Source organism: Oncorhynchus mykiss, chromosome 19 (genome assembly GCF_057628025.1).
Source record: "Oncorhynchus mykiss isolate SJ-2025 chromosome 19, ASM5762802v1, whole genome shotgun sequence".
NCBI classification, from domain to species: Eukaryota; Metazoa; Chordata; class Actinopteri; order Salmoniformes; family Salmonidae; genus Oncorhynchus; species Oncorhynchus mykiss.
In genome coordinates this window covers 31,106,913-31,125,812 of record NC_143040.1, presented here as the reverse complement: position 1 = coordinate 31,125,812, position 18,900 = coordinate 31,106,913, and the positions used below count along the sequence as shown (strand labels likewise).

Sequence of the window (18,900 nt, the reverse complement as noted above, 5' to 3'; positions counted from 1 at the left end):
AAAATCATAAGACTTTGAGAAAGTCATAAACAATGTATGAAGGTATGGGATAAAACAATGGCAGTAACGCAACATAATAGCAGGGGCAATTTTAAGATGTATTTTTCTGGGGGGCCAGAGGGGGAACAAGCACCAGTGGGTGGCCATGGGAACTCAGGAAACTGTATCACATATAGTGTTGACAATTGGCTTGAACTATGATGTGTTTTATTGAAAAACTGTTTCAACTGTTAATTTGTATCTGTCCCTAATATGTTAAAAAAAATCAATTTGAAAATGCACACACGGAAAATATTCAAGTTAGATACATGTTAACTTAAGTGGTAACTCACTGGTATTGAATTTTATCAACCTTTGAAAGCAGTAGGGCAACTCACTTTAAAAAGTATGTCAAACAAAAACCAATGATTGCAAAGTTAAACCATACCATATTTGGTCCCATATTCATAGCACGCAATGACTACATCAATACATCAAGTGTGTGACTCTATACATTTGTTGGATGCATTTGCTGTTTGTTTGGATTGTTTAAGATTCTTTTTGTGCCTAATAGAAATTAATGGTGAATCATGTATTGTCATTTGACAATACAACAAGTCAGTTCGCACAATTAATACTTTTAACAATTCCCGCAGTGCAGATGCAAAGTTTGGTAACAGAATGACGGTTTGTGCAGATTGTGCCGTCATTGCCCAAAGTTTTTTTTAAAGCCAATGATTTATTTTCCTCTCTTTAGACTTGGTCCCATTGTCATTCAATGTCCAATAGTGCCATTCAAAAGCTTCCCTATGGATGAGCCTGGGAATGACTTCAATGGATCTTTTTGGAAGTGCGAGGCAGGGATGTAATGGATTGGTCCCATGGCTTGCTAGCTCCCTCCTCCCAGTATGTCCAGCTTTGGCAAGCCTCCCCCACTCTCCGGAGAAGGTAAACAACAGCTCCCATCACACAAGTCACTAAATCCTACCTAACCCAAAGTCTGATCATAACCAGTGGCCAAGTGCTATTCACTCTCTAAGATGTGCATGGACACATAAGGACTTACCCCTCAGGATGTACAGTAAATTCCCAATCTGGCCCTCATACCATCACGGTCACCTAATCATCCCCAGCTTACAATTGGCTCATTCATCCCCCCTCCTCTCTCCTGTAACTATTCCCCAGGTCGTTGCTGTAAATGAGAATGTGTTTTCAGTCAACTTACCTGGTAAAACAAGTTATTGTATTGTATGATTAGTGTTCTCTATGGATATATCTCATAACAGCAGTCTTAAACTTCTGGTCCAGGAGCCACATTTGTATATCCAATTCCCATTAGAGCATAACAACAGCTGGTGACTGCTCTCTCCCCAGTGGCATGCTCTAACTCTCTGGCATGGGTCAAGCTCTTCAAAAAGCCTGGAGCTGTTGGTGGTGGTGGGGGCCTGGGGAAATCCTGTCAGCCTGGGAGCATGTTGTCTCTGGCTCTAACCAAAGGCCTGCTGAACGAACCAGGCCAGAATAGCTGCTTCCTCAACAGTGCCGTACAGGTGAGTGCTAAAACTTGTCAATATGCAGGTTTATGCAATAGTGTAAACATAGATTATTTCCTACGGAAGGCTAAGGGGCAAGATTACTACTAAATTAAGATGTCCATGCTTTTTCCTATGTAGGATTTAGTTCTACTTTTCATATGGAACGTAATGTAGGATTAATACAGTCATAACATTTTATGTTACAGATGTTGTTAGATTAATACACATATACCTGTGATTTGAATATGATCAATGCAATGCTGTCATTTCACCTGAACAGGTGTTATGGCAGTTGGACATTTTCAGGAGGAGTTTGAGACAGCTTCCTGGTCATTTTTGTCTAGGGGATGCCTGCATTTTCTGCGCTTTAAAGGTTTGTATATAATATCATCATCACAATACTGTACATCTTACACCTAGTTTAATTACTTATTCAAGAGATTCACAAGATGTCAAAGTTCACCCATAAAAAATGTAGAATATTTATTTAGATTCTATTTAAACAAAAATAGCCATTGATATTTGAAGATCTTTTAAACACACTGGTTGAATCAATATTGTTTCCACGTCATTTCAATGAAATAATGTTGAATCAACGTGGACTATACGTTGAAATGACATCTGTGCCCAGTGGGCAGAGTTCCTGGACCTAGAATTAAGACCAATCCTGGACTGCATTGAACATTCTTTTTAGTCCAGGACTGAGCTGAATCTGGGTTCAGGAAACCAGCTCTTAGAGACTTGATCATTAAGGCAACTTACAGTACCCCCCTCGCCTCAATTCTCTACAACGCTTTTTCCCCCTGCAGAGTATTTTCAGCCAGTTCCAGCAAAGCCAAGAGCGAGCGTTGCCTTCGGATAGCCTGCGTCATGCCCTCGCAGAAACCTTTAAGGACGAGCAGCGTTTCCAACTTGGCCACATGGACGACGCTGCAGAGTGCTTTGTAAGTCTAGAACTGTAGCACTTTCTTTTTTAGCGATCGAGATGTCATATTAGCCTTTTTTATTGAACTAAAGCAGTTTCCCAAAACTCCCCGTTGGTACCCCTTAAATTTGCAAAATTCCAGTAACTTTCCCAAAAGTAAATTTTGTAACCCTAACCCATTACAAATACACCTGATTCATCTAGTCACTTAACCAGTTAAGTCAGCTGTGCTAGTTCTGGAATAAATCAAATATGTGGAAACGGCTGGGAGTACTTTAAGGAGAAAAAAATATATTTTAATTTTGAGCATTTGATTTTGTCTTTCCATGACATAGACGGATCAGGTGAGTCCAGGTGAAAGCTAAGATCCCTTATTGATGTCATCACTTCAATCAGTGTAGAGACAGGTTAAAGAAGGATTTTTAAATCTTGAGACAATTGAGTTACCTGATGTGGAATAGAGTTCCATGTAGTCATGGCTTTATGTAGTACTGTGCACCTCCCAATCTGTTCTGGAATTGTGAAGAGACTTCTCGTGGGATATGCATCGGTGTCCGAGCTTTGTGCTAGTAGTTTAAACAACTCGGTGCATTCAGCTTGTCAACACCTCTTACAAAAATAAGTAGTGATGAAGTCAATCTTTCCCCCACTTTAAGCCAGGAGAGATTGACATGCATATCATTAATGTTAACTCACCATGTACATTTAAGGGCCAGCCGTGCTGCCCTGTTCTGAGCCAAAGTCCCTTTTTGTGGCACCTGACCACACGACTGAACAGTAGTCCAGGTGTGACAAAACTAGGGCCTGTAGGACCTGCCTTGTTGATAGTGTTGTTAAGATGGCAGAGCTGTGCTTTATTATAGACAGATCTGTGCCATTCAGAGGGTGAATGACAAAGACAAAAGATTAAAGTGCCTTTCAACGGGGTATGGTAGTAGGTGCCAGGCACACCGGTTTGAGTGTGTCAATAACTGCAACGCTGCTGGGTTTTTCATGCTCAACACTTTGCTGTGTATATCAAGAATGGTCCACCACCCAAAGGACATCCAGCCAACTTGACACAACTGTGGAAGCATTGGAGTCAACATGGACCATCATATCTGTGGAATGCTTTCGACACCTTATAGTCCATGCTCCGACAAATTGAGGCATGGACTACAAGTGCAACTCAATATTAGAAAGGTGTTCTTAACGTTTTGTACACTCAGTGTACACTGTTATGTTTCTACTCACAGATATGTGTATCAGGATAGTTTGGGCTACAGATGCTAAGGATGTAATGGAAAACAGTGACTTCAGATATCTGACCTCACTTTGTTTAATTATTGGTGCACAAGGAGAACATTCTGGAGAGGATTCACCTGCACATAGTTTCTGACACGGCGACTGAGGCCTGCACATCCAAGTCCTGCATTACCCACCAGAAGTTTGCCATGATACTTTATGAACAGGTAATGTGATTTATTTAATCCACTGTTGATTAGAAAGAGGGAAAAGGAGAGACATATAGACTAGTGGGTAACACTCTACTTAAGGGATACAGGTATAATGCATCATGATACGTTCATAATGCATTATAAGCCATCAGTATCTATGAAGTGTTTATAATGTGTTATCATGTTATAATGAAATAGCCATGTTCAGCCATTTGATACATTTCCATATAAAAAGACGTACCATTTTATAAGTTAATTTCTATACATGCTTGTAACAAGTAATAATACACTATAACTGTATGCCCTAAGTAAAGTGTTACCCAATAGTGACATACAAAAAGATTATAAAACCAAGTCAATTCAATAGATCTTTATTGTCCCCGTAGGGAAATTCTTGCGCCACCTACGAAAGACATATACATGCATAAATAAAAGCATACATGCAGCATAAATTAGATTTTGCCAAATATACGGTATATATTTGACCCGAAAGCCAATCTGATAAGGCCTATACACATATCATCGGATTTCCAATTTCAACTTTCTGTTAGTTATTCTGTTATTTTAATTTGACATGCAACTTTGATTTTCTCCCCCTGCAGTTTGTATGTCGTAGTTGTGGCGCCTCCTCGGACCCCCTTCCTTTCACAGAGTTAGTGCATTATGTCTCCACCACAGCCCTATGGTAAGTACTTCCTCTAAGAAACTTGACAAACAGAACTAAATCTTTGTTCTAAGCCAAAAGGGGATTTTCTGGTGAGATGGCGCTGAAGTGGATAGCTGCCATCTTACGGGCTCCCGATATTGTGTTTTTTTACGCTGATCTTAACTTATTTCCACCATCATTTCCTGTGACCGAAAACAGCTTCTGGACATCAGAACAGCCATCACTAACCTCAATTTAGATGAAGATTTCTACTTCAACGAGTCGGCAGTTCTGGACGTTATGCTTATCCCGGACGAGGCCCTGATCCCCGGGACTCGAAAGAGGCGATTGTCCAATGTTTTGTTGGCGAACGTACAATCACTAGAGAACAAACTGGACGAGCTCCGTTCGAGACTCTCCTATCAACAGAACCTGAAGAAATGTAATATCCTATGTTTGTTGAAGTTGTGACTGAACAAGAACTTGGATAATATAAACCTTGCTGGCTTTTCCATGCATCGTCAAGATCGGACGGCAGCTTCGGGTAAGATGAGAGGGTTGTGTATACGGTCAATTTCACGCCATACGTATTGAATTCAAAATAAAATCAATTGTGAACATGAAAAATAAAGTTGAGAATGTAAACATTACATTTTCGAGAACGGGTGAAACAATGGATGTTGAAATCAAAAACCAAACAATTGAAAGCAAAATGTATAGAATTGTAAAGAAAAATAAGACATCAAAAGCAAAACCCTAAAACGTATCATTTTAAAGCGAGAGCAAAACTATATGACAAATGATTTAAAAATATATTTGAAAACGAATGCAACAATAGTTTTTGGTTAAACTTTCCCAGCAACCAATCCTATTGAATACATTTTGCCTACGCTCTTGCCTGCATGTACTGCATGTACTGGAGTATTGTCATGCTGAAACAGGAAAGGGTTTTCCCTTTGCCACAAAATTGGAAGCACAGAATCGTCTAGAACAGGGCAAAGGCCGGCCCGGGCCCGCGACCTGATTCAATATGGCCCGCGGAATAATGCTCAGATCAAATAAAGAATTTGCGATAGTAAAGTTTTGAAAAACGTATTTGTTATTCAAATTAAAAGCCCAAATGAATACCCACCTTTGTGTAATGATTTAACTCCCACCACTTGTGGGACATTTATTTTGAAGGCTCGTATAATTAACAACTGCACGAGGACAGACAGTGACTGACATTCTGACACACACGTCACAGTTACAAATAGTAGCTAGCTATAAATTGCCCAAAATGTGTTTTTCAAAGATAAAAAAAAGGAAAGTAGACAATGAATGAACACCTCCAGCAAGAGTGGACATCAAAATATTTCTTTATTGAGGTATCAAGGGAAAGCTGTGTGCTTAGTGTGCAAAGAGAGCATCGCTGTCTTGAAAGACCACAATTTGTTCTGACACTTCCAGACGAAGCATGCAGAGAAATATAGGAATATGTCTTCTGAGCAGAGGGCAAGTGCATCGAAAGAGTTGCTTTCTCAGTTGCAAAAGCAGCAAGGATTTTACAAAACTGCATTCAGCAAACAACGTAATTGAGAGAACTAGCTACAGTATGTACCGTCTCACAAAATTTCTAAGCATAGCAAGCCATTTAGCCGAGAGTGAATTTATTAAATAATGTTTAATTGACTCTGCAGCAATACTTTGCCCCGACAAGAAAGAGCTGTTTGAAAATGTTTCTCTGTCAAGACGATATGGCGTGTTGAGGACATCACAAAGAATTTGGAACAACAGTTGCAGGGGTGAATTGGCACCTATTTCTCCTTTGCTGTGGATGAGAGCAGTTGATATTCTTATGAGGCATAACCCCAGACTTTTAAATTACAGAGGAGCTTGCTTCAGTGCAGTCAATGAAGAGCACAAACAAAGGGAAAGATTTTTTGGAGGAGGTTAATAAGTGTGGCAAAGCTGGGACTGAGTTTTGAAAAGTTTTCCAGTGTAACCACTGATGGGTGCCCAAACTTGACAGAGAAAAACGTTGGCGTTTTGAAAAGGATACAAGATCAAGTAGCTAAGCTGAACCCAGATTGCATTATTCATCAGGAGGTGCTCTGTAAATGTGTTCTGAAAATGAGCCATGTTGTGGATACAGTCACTAAGGTGGATACAGTCACTAAACTCCATAAGAGCAAAATCGTTAAACCACAGGCAGTTCTTGTCACTGTTGGAAGAGACAGTCGGATCATGCAGATCTCCCCTACAACACAAACCTGAGATGGCTGAGTTTGGGGAAGGTGCTTAAAGGGTGTGGGACCTGAAGTTTTTGCAAATGAAAGGAAAACATGTGGATTTCCCTCAACTGCAAGATAAAAATGGTTGGCTGATTTTGCCTTCACCGTGGACATCGTGGCCGTCATGAATGAACTGAATTCCAAACTACAAGGGAAGGCCCTTTTTTCACATCAGATGTATCAAAGCCTTCAAGCGAAAATTAGTCCTCCTAACCCGCCAAATAGAAGCCAACAATCTCACCCACCTTCCGACACTACTAGTCTGTTCCCTATCAGATGACCAGCGGGAGAAGAATACATCGCTACTGCATGCTTTGAACAGTGAGTTATCTTGTCATTTTGAGGATTTCAAAGTGTTGGAAAATGACATGCAGTTGGCTCCTTTCATCTCCAATGTGGATAACGCTCCCACTGACATGCAACTTGAGCTTATCGATTTTCAGTCTGATGCAGTGATTAGAGAACTATTTAAAACAATGTGACTGACGAGGTTATATGCATCTCTCGATGAAAACAAAACTCCAAAGATTAGGAGTCATGCTCAGAAGATGTATGTACTGTTTGGATCAACCTATGTATGTGTACAGACATGTTTAGTGATGAAGTATAACAAGTCAAAACTGTAATACCTTATGCTTCACGGAGTCGTGGCTGAACGACGACACTATCAACATACAGCAGGCTGGTTATACGCCATATCGGCAGGATAGAACAGCGGCATCTGGTTAGACAAGGGTGCGGCGGACTATGTACAGTATTTTTGTAAATAACAGCCGGTGCACGATATCTAAGGAAGTATCGAGCTGTTGCTCGAGGTAGAGTATCTCATGATAAGCTGTAGACCACACTATCTACCTAGAGAGTTTATCTGTATTTTTTGTAGCTATTTACAAACCACCACAGTCAGAAGCTGTCAGAGGCTGGCACTAAGCCACCATTGAATGAGCTGTATTCCGCCAAAGGCAAATAAGATAACGCTCACCCAGAGGTGGCGCTCCTAGTAGCCGGGGACTTTAATGCAGGGAAACTTAAATCAGATTTACCAAATTTCTATCAGCATGTTAAATGTGCAACCAGAGGAAAAAAACTCTAGACCACCTTTACTCCACACACAGAGATGCATACAAAGCTCTCCCTCACCTTCCATTTGGCAAATCTGACCAGAATTCTATCCTCCTGATTCCTGCTTACAAGCAAAAATTAAAGCAGGAAGCACCAGTGACTAGATCAATAAAAAAGTGGTCAGATGAAGCAGATGCTAAGCTACAGGACTGTGCTGCTAGCACAGACTGGAATATGTTAATGGCTTTCCTCCGATGTCATTGAGGAGTACACCACATCAGTCATTGGCTTCATCAATAAGTGCAACGATGACATCATCCCCACAGTGACCGTACATACATACCCCAACCAGAAGCCATGGTTTACAGGCAACATCCGCACTGAGCTAAAGGCTAGAGCTTCCGCTTTCAAGGAGCGGGACTCAAACCTGGAAGCTTATAAGAAATCCCGCTATGCCCTGTGTGATGACGCTCTCCGCAGTCGATGTGAGTAAGACCTATAAACAGGTCAACGGACAGATTACAAGGACGTGTACTGCAAGCATGCACTGACCAGCTGGCAAGTGTCTTCACTGACATTACCAGGACGTGTAATGTGAGCATGCGCTGACCAACTAGCAAGTGTCTTCACTGACATGTTCAACCTCTCCCTGTCCGAGTCTGTAATACCAAGCAGATCACCATAGTGCCTGTGTCCAAGAACACTAAGGTAACCTGCCTAAATGACTACCAACCCGTAGCACTGTAGCCATGAAGTGCTTTGAAATTTGGTCATGGCTCACATCAACACCATTATCCCAGAAACCCTAGACTCACTCTAATTTGCATACCACCCCAACAGATTCACAGATGATGCAATATCAATTGCACTCCACACAGCCCTTTCCCACCTGGACAAAAGGAACACCTATGTGAGAATGCTATTCATTGACTACAGCTCAGCGTAAAAATTGTCAAAGACTCCAGCCACGCTAGTCATATACTGTTCTCTCTGCTACTGCACGGCAAGTGGTACCGGAGCGCCAAGTCTAGGTCCAAGAGGCTTCTAAACAGCTTCTACCCCCAAACCATAAGACTCCTGAACACCTAATGAAATGGCTACCCAGACTATTTGCGTTGCAACCCCCCGGCCTCTCTCTCTTTTACACAGCTGCCTCTCTATGTTGTTATCACGTGTTCATAGTCACTTTAATAACTCTGCCTACATGTACCTTAACTAACCGGTGCCCCCGCACATTGACTCTGTACCGGTACCCCCCTGTATATAGTCTCGCTATTGTTATTTTACCGCTGCTCTTTAATTATTTGTTACTTTTATTTCTTATTCTTATCCATATTTTTTTAAACTGCATTGTTGGTTAGGGGCTCATAAGTAAGCATTTCACTGTAAGGTCTACTACACCTGTTGTATTCGGCGCATGTGACTAATTTAATGTGATGTCAAGGGACAGATCATCTCTTACTGACTCTCACCTCTCAGCAATTCTGCGCATTGCGACGTCAGAAACTGCTCTAGTCAATGCCCATCAGGGACTTCACTCCTCACACTGATTGAGTAATTTAAATGTAATGTTGAGCTCTCTCTCTCTTGTGTTATTGTGCAACCCGTTAACAAGAGTTCTATCCGTGGTGCTGAATGCACAGTGTACTTTTCCCTCCGTGTAGTTCATTGCATGTTTAATAATGAAAATACCTACCAAAAGGAGAGCATGTATGTGATTTATTTATGGTTTATTATGTTAAAGTTAAATAAGTAGCATATCTGGACGTGATTTACAGTAGATATATCTGTCAACACAGTCATATATATATACATGATGTATAATTCTGTAATATGATTCTGGTCTGCAATGATATATTCTAACGTGGCCCTCCATGGAAAATAATTGCCCAGGCCAGGTCTAGAATGTCATTGTATGAAATAAGGGGCCCAGCCCGAACCATGAAAAACATCCACAACCATTATTCCTTCTCCACCAAACTTTACAATTGACACAGTGCATTGGGGCAGGTAGCGTTCTCCTGGCATCCGCCAAACCCAGATTTGTCATTTGGAATGCCAGATGGTGAAGCATTGCTCCAGAGAACACATTTCTACTGCTCCAGAGTCCAATGGCGGCGAGCTATACACCATTCCAGCCGACACTTGACATTGCGCATAGTGATCTTAGGCTGCTCGGCCATGGGAACCCATTTCATGAAGCTCCCGGCGAACAGTTCTTGAGCATCCGTTGCTTCCAGAGGCAGTTTGGAACTCGGTAGCTATGTGCTTCAGTAATCGGCGGTCCCGTTCTGTGAGCTTGTGTGACCTAACACTGCGGCTGAGCCGTTGTTGCTCCTAGACTTTTCCACTTCACAATAACAGCACCTACAGTTGAACGGGGCAGCTCTAGCAGGGCAGAAATTTGACTAAGTGACTTGCTGGAAAGGTGACATCCTATGACGGTACCATGTTGAAAGTCACTAAGCTCTTCAGTATGACCAGTACTGACAATGTTTGTCTATGGAGATTGCATGGCAGTGTGCTCGACTTTCTACGCCTGTCAGCAACAGGTGTGGCTGAAATAGCCGAATCCAAGGGGTGTGAAGGGGTGTTCACATACTTTTGTATATATAGTGCATCTACTTGAGTTACCTCATACCCCATGCACATCGACAGCCTCAATTTGTCAGGGCATGGACAACAAGGTGTCGAAAGCGGTCCACAGGGATGCTGGCCCATGTTGACTCCAATGCATCCCACAATTGCGTCAAGTTGCATGGATATCCTTTGGGTGGTGGACCATTCTTGATACAGACGGGACACTGTTGAGTGTGGAAAACCCAGCAGCATTTCAGTTCTTGACACACTCAAACAGATGTGCCTGGCAACTACTACCATACCTCGTTCAAAGGCACTTAAATATTTTGTCTTGCCCATTCTCCATCTGAATGGCACACATACACAATCCATGTCTCAATTGCCTCATGGCTTAAAAATCATTACTTAACCTGTCCCCCCCCCCCCCCCCCCTCCCCTTCATCTACACTGACTGAAGTGGATTTAACTTCTTATGGCTGCAGGGGCAGTAGCTTGGATGAAAGGTGCCCAGAGTAAACGGCCTGCTCCTCAGTCTCAGTTGCTAATATATGCATATAATTATTAGTATTGGATAGAAAACACTCTGAAGTTTCTAAAACTGTTTGAATGATGTCTGAGAGTATAACAGAACTCATATGGCAGGCAAAAATCTGAGAAGAAATCAAAACAGCAAGTGAGAAATCTGAGGTTGGTCGATTTTCAACCCAGGCTCTATTGAACTCACAGGGGGATATCAAAATCAAATCAAATCAAATGTATTTATATAGCCCTTCGTACATCAGCTAATATCTCAAAGTGCTGTACAGAAACCCAGCCTAAAACCCCAAACAGCAAGCAATGCAGGTGTAGAAGCACAGTGGCTAGGAAAAACTCCCTAGAAAGGCCAAAACCTAGCAAGAAACCTAGAGAGGAACCAGGCTATGTGGGGTGGCCAGTCCTCTTCTGGCTGTGCCGGGTGGAGATTATAACAGAACATGGCCAAGATGTTCAAATGTTCATAAATGACCAGCATGTGGTCGAATAATAATAAGGCAGAACAGTTGAAACTGGAGCAGCAGCACGGTCAGGTGGACTGGGGACAGCAAGGAGTCATCATGTCAGGTATTCCTGGGGCATGTTCCTAGGGCTCAGGTCCTCCGAGAGAGAGAAAGAAAGAGAGAATTAGAGAGAGCATATGTGGGATGGCCAGTCCTCTTCTGGCTGTGCCGGGTGGAGATTATAACAGAACATGGCCAAGATGTTCAAATGTTCATAAATGACCAGCATGGTCGAATAATAATGAGGCAGAACAGTTGAAACTGGAGCAGCAGCACGGCCAGGTGGACTGGGGACAGCAAGGAGTCATCATGTCAGGTAGTCCTGGGGCATGGTCCTAGGGCTCAGGTCCTCCGAGAGAGAGAAAGAAAGAGAGAAGGAGAGAATTAGAGAACGCACACTTAGATTCACACAGGACACCGAATAGGACAGGAGAAGAACTCCAGATATAACAAACTGACCCTAGCCCCCCGACACATAAACTACTGCAGCATAAATACTGGAGGCTGAGACAGGAGGGGTCAGGAGACACTGTGGCCCCATCCGAGGACACCCCCGGACATGGCCAAACAGGAAGGATATAACCCCACCCACTTTGCCAAAGCACAGCCCCCACACCACTAGAGGGATATCTTCAACCACCAATTTACCATCCTGAGACAAGGCTGAGTATAGCCCACAAAGACCTCCGCCACGGCACAACCCAAGGGGGGGGGGGGGGGGGCGCCAACCCAGACAGGATGACCACATCAGTGAATCAACCCACTCAGGTGACGCACCCCCTCCAGGGACGGCATGAGAGAGCCCCAGTAAGCCAGTGACTCAGCCCCTGTAATAGGGTTAGAGGCAGAGAATCCCAGTGGAAAGAGGGGAACCGGCCAGGCAGAGTAAGCAAGGGCGGTTCGTTGCTCCAGAGCCATTCCGTTCACCTTCCCACTCCTGGGCCAGACTACACTCAATCATATGACCCACTGAAGAGATGAGTCTTCAGTAGAGACTTAAAGGTTGAGACCGAGTTTGCATCTCTGACATGGGTAGGCAGACCGTTCCATAAAAATGGAGCTCTATAGGAGAAAGCCCTGCCTCCAGCTGTTTGCTTAGAAATTCTAGGGACAATTAGGAGGCCTGCGTCTTGTGACCGTAGCGTACGTGTAGGTATGTACGGCAGGACCAAATCAGAGAGATAGGTAGGAGCAAGCCCATGTAATGCTTTGTAGGTTTAGCAGTAAAACCTTGAAATGAGCCCTTGCTTTGACAGGAAGCCAGTGTAGAGAGGCTAGCACTGGAGTAATATGATCAAATTTTGTGGTTCTAGTCAGGATTCTAGCAGCCGTATTTAGCACTAACTGAAGTTTATTTAGTGCTTTATCCGGGTAGCCGGAAAGTAGAGCATTGCAGTAGTCTAACCTAGAAGTGACAAAAGCATGGATACATTTTTCTGCATCATTTTTGGACAGAAAGTTACGTAGATGGAAAAAAGCTGTCCTTGAAATGGTCTTGATATGTTCTTCAAAAGAGAGATCAGGGTCCAGAGTAACAGTTTTATTTGATAGGACTGTACAACCATTAAGATTAATTGTCAGATTCAACAGAAGATCTCTTTGTTTCTTGGGACCTAGAACAAGCATCTCTGTTTTGTCCGAGTTTAAAAGTAGAACGTTTGCAGCCATCCACTTCCTTATGTCTGAAACACATGCTTCTAGCAAGGGCAATTTTGGGGCTTCACCATGTTTCATTGAAATGTACAGCTGTGTGTCATCCGCATAGCAGTGAAAGTTAACATTATGTTTTCGAATAACATCCCCAAGAGGTAAAATATATAGTGAAAACAATAGTGGTCCTAAAACGGAACCTTGAGGAACACCGAAATTTACAGTTGATTTGTCAGAGGACAAACCATTCACAGAGACAAACTGATATCTTTCCGACAGATAAGATCTAAACCAGGCCAGAACTTGTCCGTGTAGACCAATTTGGGTTTCCAATCTCTCCAAAAGAATGTGGTGATCGATGGTATCAAAAGCAGCACTAAGGTCTAGGAGCACGAGGACAGATGCAGAGCCTCGGTCCGATGCCATTAAAATGTCATTTACCACCTTCACAAGTGCCGTCTCAGTGCTAAAATCAGACTGAAGCATTTCGTATACATTGTTTGTCTTCAGGAAGGCAGTGAGTTGTTGCGCAACAGCCTTTTCTAAAATTTTTGAGAGGAATGGAAGATTCGATATAGGCCGATAGTTTTTTATATTTTCTGGGTCAAGGTTTGGCCTTTTCAAGAGAGGCTTTATTACTGCCACTTTTAGTGAGTTTGGTACACATCCGGTGGATAGAGAGCCGTTTATTATGTTCAACATAGGAGGGCCAAGCACAGGAAGCAGCTCTTTCAGTAGTTTAGTTGGAATAGGGTCCAGTATGCAGCTTGAAGGTTTAGAGGCCATGATTATTTTCATCATTGTGTCAAGAGATATAGTACTAAAACACTTGAGCGTCTCTCTTGATCCTAGGTCCTGGCAGAGTTGTGCAGACTCAGGACAACTGAGCTTTGAAGGAATACGCAGATTTAAGGAGGAGTCCGTAATTTGCTTTCTAATAATCATTATCTTTTCCTCAAAGAAGTTCATGAATTTATCACTGCTAAAGTGAAAGTCATCCTCTCTCGGGGAATGCTGCTTTTTAGTTAGCTTTGCGACAGTATCAAAAAGGAATTTCGGATTGTTCTTATTTTCCTCAATTAAGTTAGAAAAATAGGATGATCGAGCAGCAGTAAGGGCTCTTCGGTACTGCACAGTACTGTCTTTCCAAGCTAGTCGGAAGACTTCCAGTTTGGTGTGGCGCCATTTCCGTTCCAATTTTCTGGAAGCTTGCTTCAGAGCTCGGGTATTTTCTGTGTACCAGGGAGCTAGTTTCTTATGAGAAATGTTTTTAGTTTTTAGGGGTGCAACTGCATCTAGGCTATTGCGCAAGGTTAAATTGAGTTCCTCAGTTAGGTGGTTAACAGATTTTTGTCCTCTGGCGTCCTTGGGTAGACAGAGGGAATCTGGAAGGACATCAAGGAATCTTTGTGTTGTCTGTGAATTTATAGCACGACTTTTGATGATCCTTGGTTGGGGTCTGAGCAGATTATTTGTTGCAATTGCAAACGTAATAAAATGGTGGTCCGATAGTCCAGGATTATGAGGAAAAACATTAAAATCCACAACATTTATTCCATGGGACAAAACTAGGTCCAGCGTATGACTGTGACAGTGAGTGGGTCCAGAGACATGTTGGACAAAACCCACTGAGTCGATGATGGCTCCGAAAGCCTTTTGGAGTGGGTCTGTGGACTTTTCCATGTGAATATTAAAGTCACCAAAGATTAGAATATTATCTGCTATGACTACAAGGTCCGATAGGAATTCAGGGAACTCAGTGAGGAACGCTGTATATGGCCCAGGAGGCCTGTAAACAGTAGCTATAAAAAGTGATTGAGTAGGCTGCATAGATTTCATGACTAGAAGCTCAAAAGACGAAAACGTCATAATTTTTTTTTTTGTAAATTGAAATTTGCTATCGTAAATGTTAGCAACACCTCCGCCTTGCGGGATGCACGGGGGATATGGTCACTAGTGTAGCCAGGAGGTGAGGCCTCATTTAACACAGTAAATTCATCAGGCTTAAGCCATGTTTCAGTCAGGCCAATCACATCATGATTATGATCAGTGATTAGTTCATTGACTATAATTGCCTTTGAAGTAAGGGATCTAACATTAAGTAGCCCTATTTTGAGATGTGAGGTATCATGATCTCTTTCAATAATGACAGGAATGGAGGTGGTCTTTATCCTAGTGAGATTGCTAATGCGAACACCGCCATGTTTAGTTTTGCCCAACCTAGGTCGAGGCACAGACACGGTCTCAATGGTGATAGCTGAGCTGACTACACTGACTGTGCTAGTGGCAGACTCCACTATGCTGGCAGGCTGGCTAACAGCCTGCTGCCTGGCCTGCACCCTATTTCATTGTGGAGCTAGAGGGGTTAGAGCCCTGTCTATGTTGGTAGATAAAATGAGAGCACCCCTCTAGCTAGGATGGAGTCCGTCACTCCTCAGCAGGTCAGGCTTGGTCCTGTTTGTGGGTGAGTCCCAGAAAGAGGGCCAATTATCTACAAATTCTATCTTTTGGGAGGGGCAGAAAACAGTTTTCAACCAGCGATTGAGTTGTGAGACTCTGCTGTAGAGCTCATCACTCCCCCTAACTGGGAGGGGGCCAGAGACAATTACTCGATGCCAACACATCTTTCTAGCTGATTTACACGCAGAAGCTATGTTGTGCTTGGTGATCTCTGACTGTTTCATCCTAACATCGTTGGTGCCGACGTGGATAACAATATCTCTATACTCTCTACACTCGCCAGTTTTAGCTTTAGCCAGCACCATCTTCAGATTAGCCTTAACGTCGGTAGCCCTGCCCCCCGGTAAACAGTGTATGATCGCTGGATGATTCGTTTTAAGTCTAATACTGCGGGTAATGGAGTCGCCAATGACTAGAGTTTTCAATTTGTCAGAGCTCATGGTGGGAAGCTTCGGCATCTCAGACCCCGTAACGGGAGGAGTAGAGACCAGAGAAGACTAGGTCTCTGACTCCGACCCGCTGCTTAATGGGGAAAACCGGTTGAAAGTTTCTGTCGGCTGAATGAGAGACACCGGTTGAGCGTTCCTACAGCGTTTCCTTCCAGAAACCGTGAGAAAGTTGTCAGGCTGCGGGGACTGTGCCAGGGGATTTATACTACCTTTATACTATACTATCTGTACTAACTGGTGGCACAGACGCTGTTTCATCCTTTCCTACACTGAAATTACCCTTGCCTAGCGATTGCGTCTGAAGCTGGGCTTGTAGCACAGCTATCCTCGCCGTAAGGCGAGTACAGCGACTGCAATTAGAAGGCATCATGTTAATGTTACTACTTAGCTTCGGCTGTTGGAGGTCCTGACGAATCGTGTCCAGATAAAGCGTCCGGAGTGAAAAAGTTGAGGAAAAAAAAAAAAAATTCATATGGATGAAGTTGCACTTCCTAGGGCTTCCACTAGAGGTCAACCGTCTTTAGAAACTTGAATGAGGCTTCTACTGTGTTGTGGGCTTGAATAAGAGCTGAATGAGTCAGGTTACTGGCAGAGAGCCATTTCCTGGTCATGCGGATTCCATATGATATCGACCTGCGTTCCATTGCTTCTCTAGACACAAAGGAATTATCCGGTTGGAACTTTATTGAAGATTTATGATAACAACACCCTAAAAATGTATTCTATACTTAGTTTGAAGTGTTTCTTCGACCTGTAATATAACTTTTTGAAGTTTTTGACCGAAGTTATACGGGACCTGTGCGAGCGTTTGGATATGTGTACCTAACAAAAGTAGCTACTTGGACATAAATAATGGACATTATCGAACAAATCAAGCATTTATTGTGGAACTAGGATTCCTGGGAGTGCATTCTGATGAAGATCATCAAAGGTAAGGGAATATTTATAATGTGATTTCTGGTTTCTGTTAACTCCAACATGGCGGAAAATTGTATTTATTTTCTGAGCGCCGTCTCAGATTTTTGCATGGTTTGCTTTTTCCGTAAAGACATCGGTTGCATTAAGGAGAGGTATATCTATAATTCCATGTGTATAACTTGTACTATCATCTACATTTATGATGAGTATTTCTGTTCAATCGATGTGGCTATGCAAAATCACTGGATGTTTTTGGAACTAGTGAACGTAACGCGCCAATGTAAACTCAGATTGTTTTATATACATATTATCTTTATCAAACAAAACATACATGTATTGTGTAACATGAAGTCCTATGAGTGTCATCTGATGACGATCATCAAAGGTTAGTGATTCATTTTATCTCTATTTGTGCTTTTTGTGACTCCTCTCTTTGGCTGGAAAAATGGCAGAGTTTCTTTGGCTTGGTGGTGACCTAACATAATCATTTGTGGTGCTTTTCGCCTATTTGAAATCAGTGTCACACTCTGACCATTATTTTAGTTGTTTGTTTCTATGTTTTGTTTGGTCAGGGTGTGATATGAGCGGGCATTCTATGTTGCATGTCTAGTTAGTCTGTTTCTATGTGTTTTGGCCTGATATGGTTCTCAATCAGTGGCAGGTGTTTGTCGTTGTCTCTGATTGGGAACCATATTTAGGTAGCCTGTTTTGTATTGTGGTTCGTGGGTTATTGTCTAAGTGATGTTGCATGTTAGCACTCAGTTTCGATAGCAGTCACGTTCGTTTTGTTATTGTGTTTGTTTGTTTAGTGTACTTCGTGTTTTTTCGTCATTCATTAAAAGTATGTATTCACACCACGCTGCGCTTTGGTCTCCTCACTACGACGATCGTGACAATCGGACACTATGGTGGGATTAACAACAAGATTACCTTTAAAACGGTATAAGATACATGTATGTTTGAGGAATTTTAATTATGAGATTTCTGTTGTTTTGAATTTGGCGCCCTGCACTTTCACTGGCTGTTGTCATATTATCCCGTTAGTCTCATTCCAAACGTTGTAAATTGTTGGTTATTTGCACGAACATAGTCTTCACTATGAGTCATCCATACATCAATTGTCTTAAATCATTTATTTATTACTAACTAAGTAATTCACAGAAATGCATAAACAAACAAACAATCAAGGTAAATGTAATGATAGGAGGATGTGCCCTAGTGGGCTAAACCGGCATGGCGGCTTGTTAGAACAAAGGGGAAGTGGCGGTCGACTAAGAAGTCACTACAGAGTCATAATTCTAACGATTGAAATGCTAATCGTTTACACATGAACGCTCACTCATTCGGGAACAACTGCAATCAATATATATATTTACGCTCAGTGTGTCGTCTTGACCGCTGGTGAAAAGTTGGTGTCTTTTGTAGAATAGTCCGTCTCTCTCCTTCTCTCGTATGTGGTTAGAGGGGATTGTTCAGAGTGACATTCGTTATAAAATGGATGTTTCGGCGGTTGTCGTTCTTTGCGTTCAATGATACCGAATTTCTAGCTACAGACTACTAATTAATATCAAAGACTTGTTTTCATTCAGTCGGTATCAATAGTCTAAGAGTTTAACCACGTGGTATGGTTAAAAGATTCAGCAATGGTCTACAACCTTTTGTCCTCTTCCTAATGGAGAAAAACATGGTCTGTAACCTTTAGCAATCTCGTAATTGAGGTAAGCTCGGTCTGCTGATAATTTCTCAAGGTTGGGTTTTATTCGGAATGGCAGAAAAGGGTCTGTCCCAGGATGTCTGACCATAACTGGCCTCGGATTTAGTTCAAATCAAAAGGGAATTGTATTTTTCTTCATTAAACAGTCCACAATCATATTACACAATTATACAAACAGTATCATATTCACTCATTCATCTTATACAACAATTAGATGTAAACCTCATATCTGAGGC

At 42.3% G+C, this 18,900-nt stretch overlaps 1 protein-coding gene across 1 annotated transcript in view; it reads left to right on the top strand.

Annotated features, from left to right (window-relative positions):
- The window catches only part of LOC110497487 (ubiquitin carboxyl-terminal hydrolase 53-like), a 71,447-nt gene that overhangs the window by 5,971 nt on the left and 46,576 nt on the right, over window positions 1-18,900 (top strand). The window contains exons 2-7 of the mRNA XM_036954463.2: window positions 737-927; window positions 1,354-1,529; window positions 1,795-1,887; window positions 2,324-2,458; window positions 3,777-3,890; window positions 4,478-4,560. Of these exons, the coding sequence (XP_036810358.2) occupies window positions 888-927; window positions 1,354-1,529; window positions 1,795-1,887; window positions 2,324-2,458; window positions 3,777-3,890; window positions 4,478-4,560 (641 nt within the window). The 5' untranslated portion in view covers window positions 737-887. The remainder of the gene's footprint in view (window positions 1-736; window positions 928-1,353; window positions 1,530-1,794; window positions 1,888-2,323; window positions 2,459-3,776; window positions 3,891-4,477; window positions 4,561-18,900) is intronic.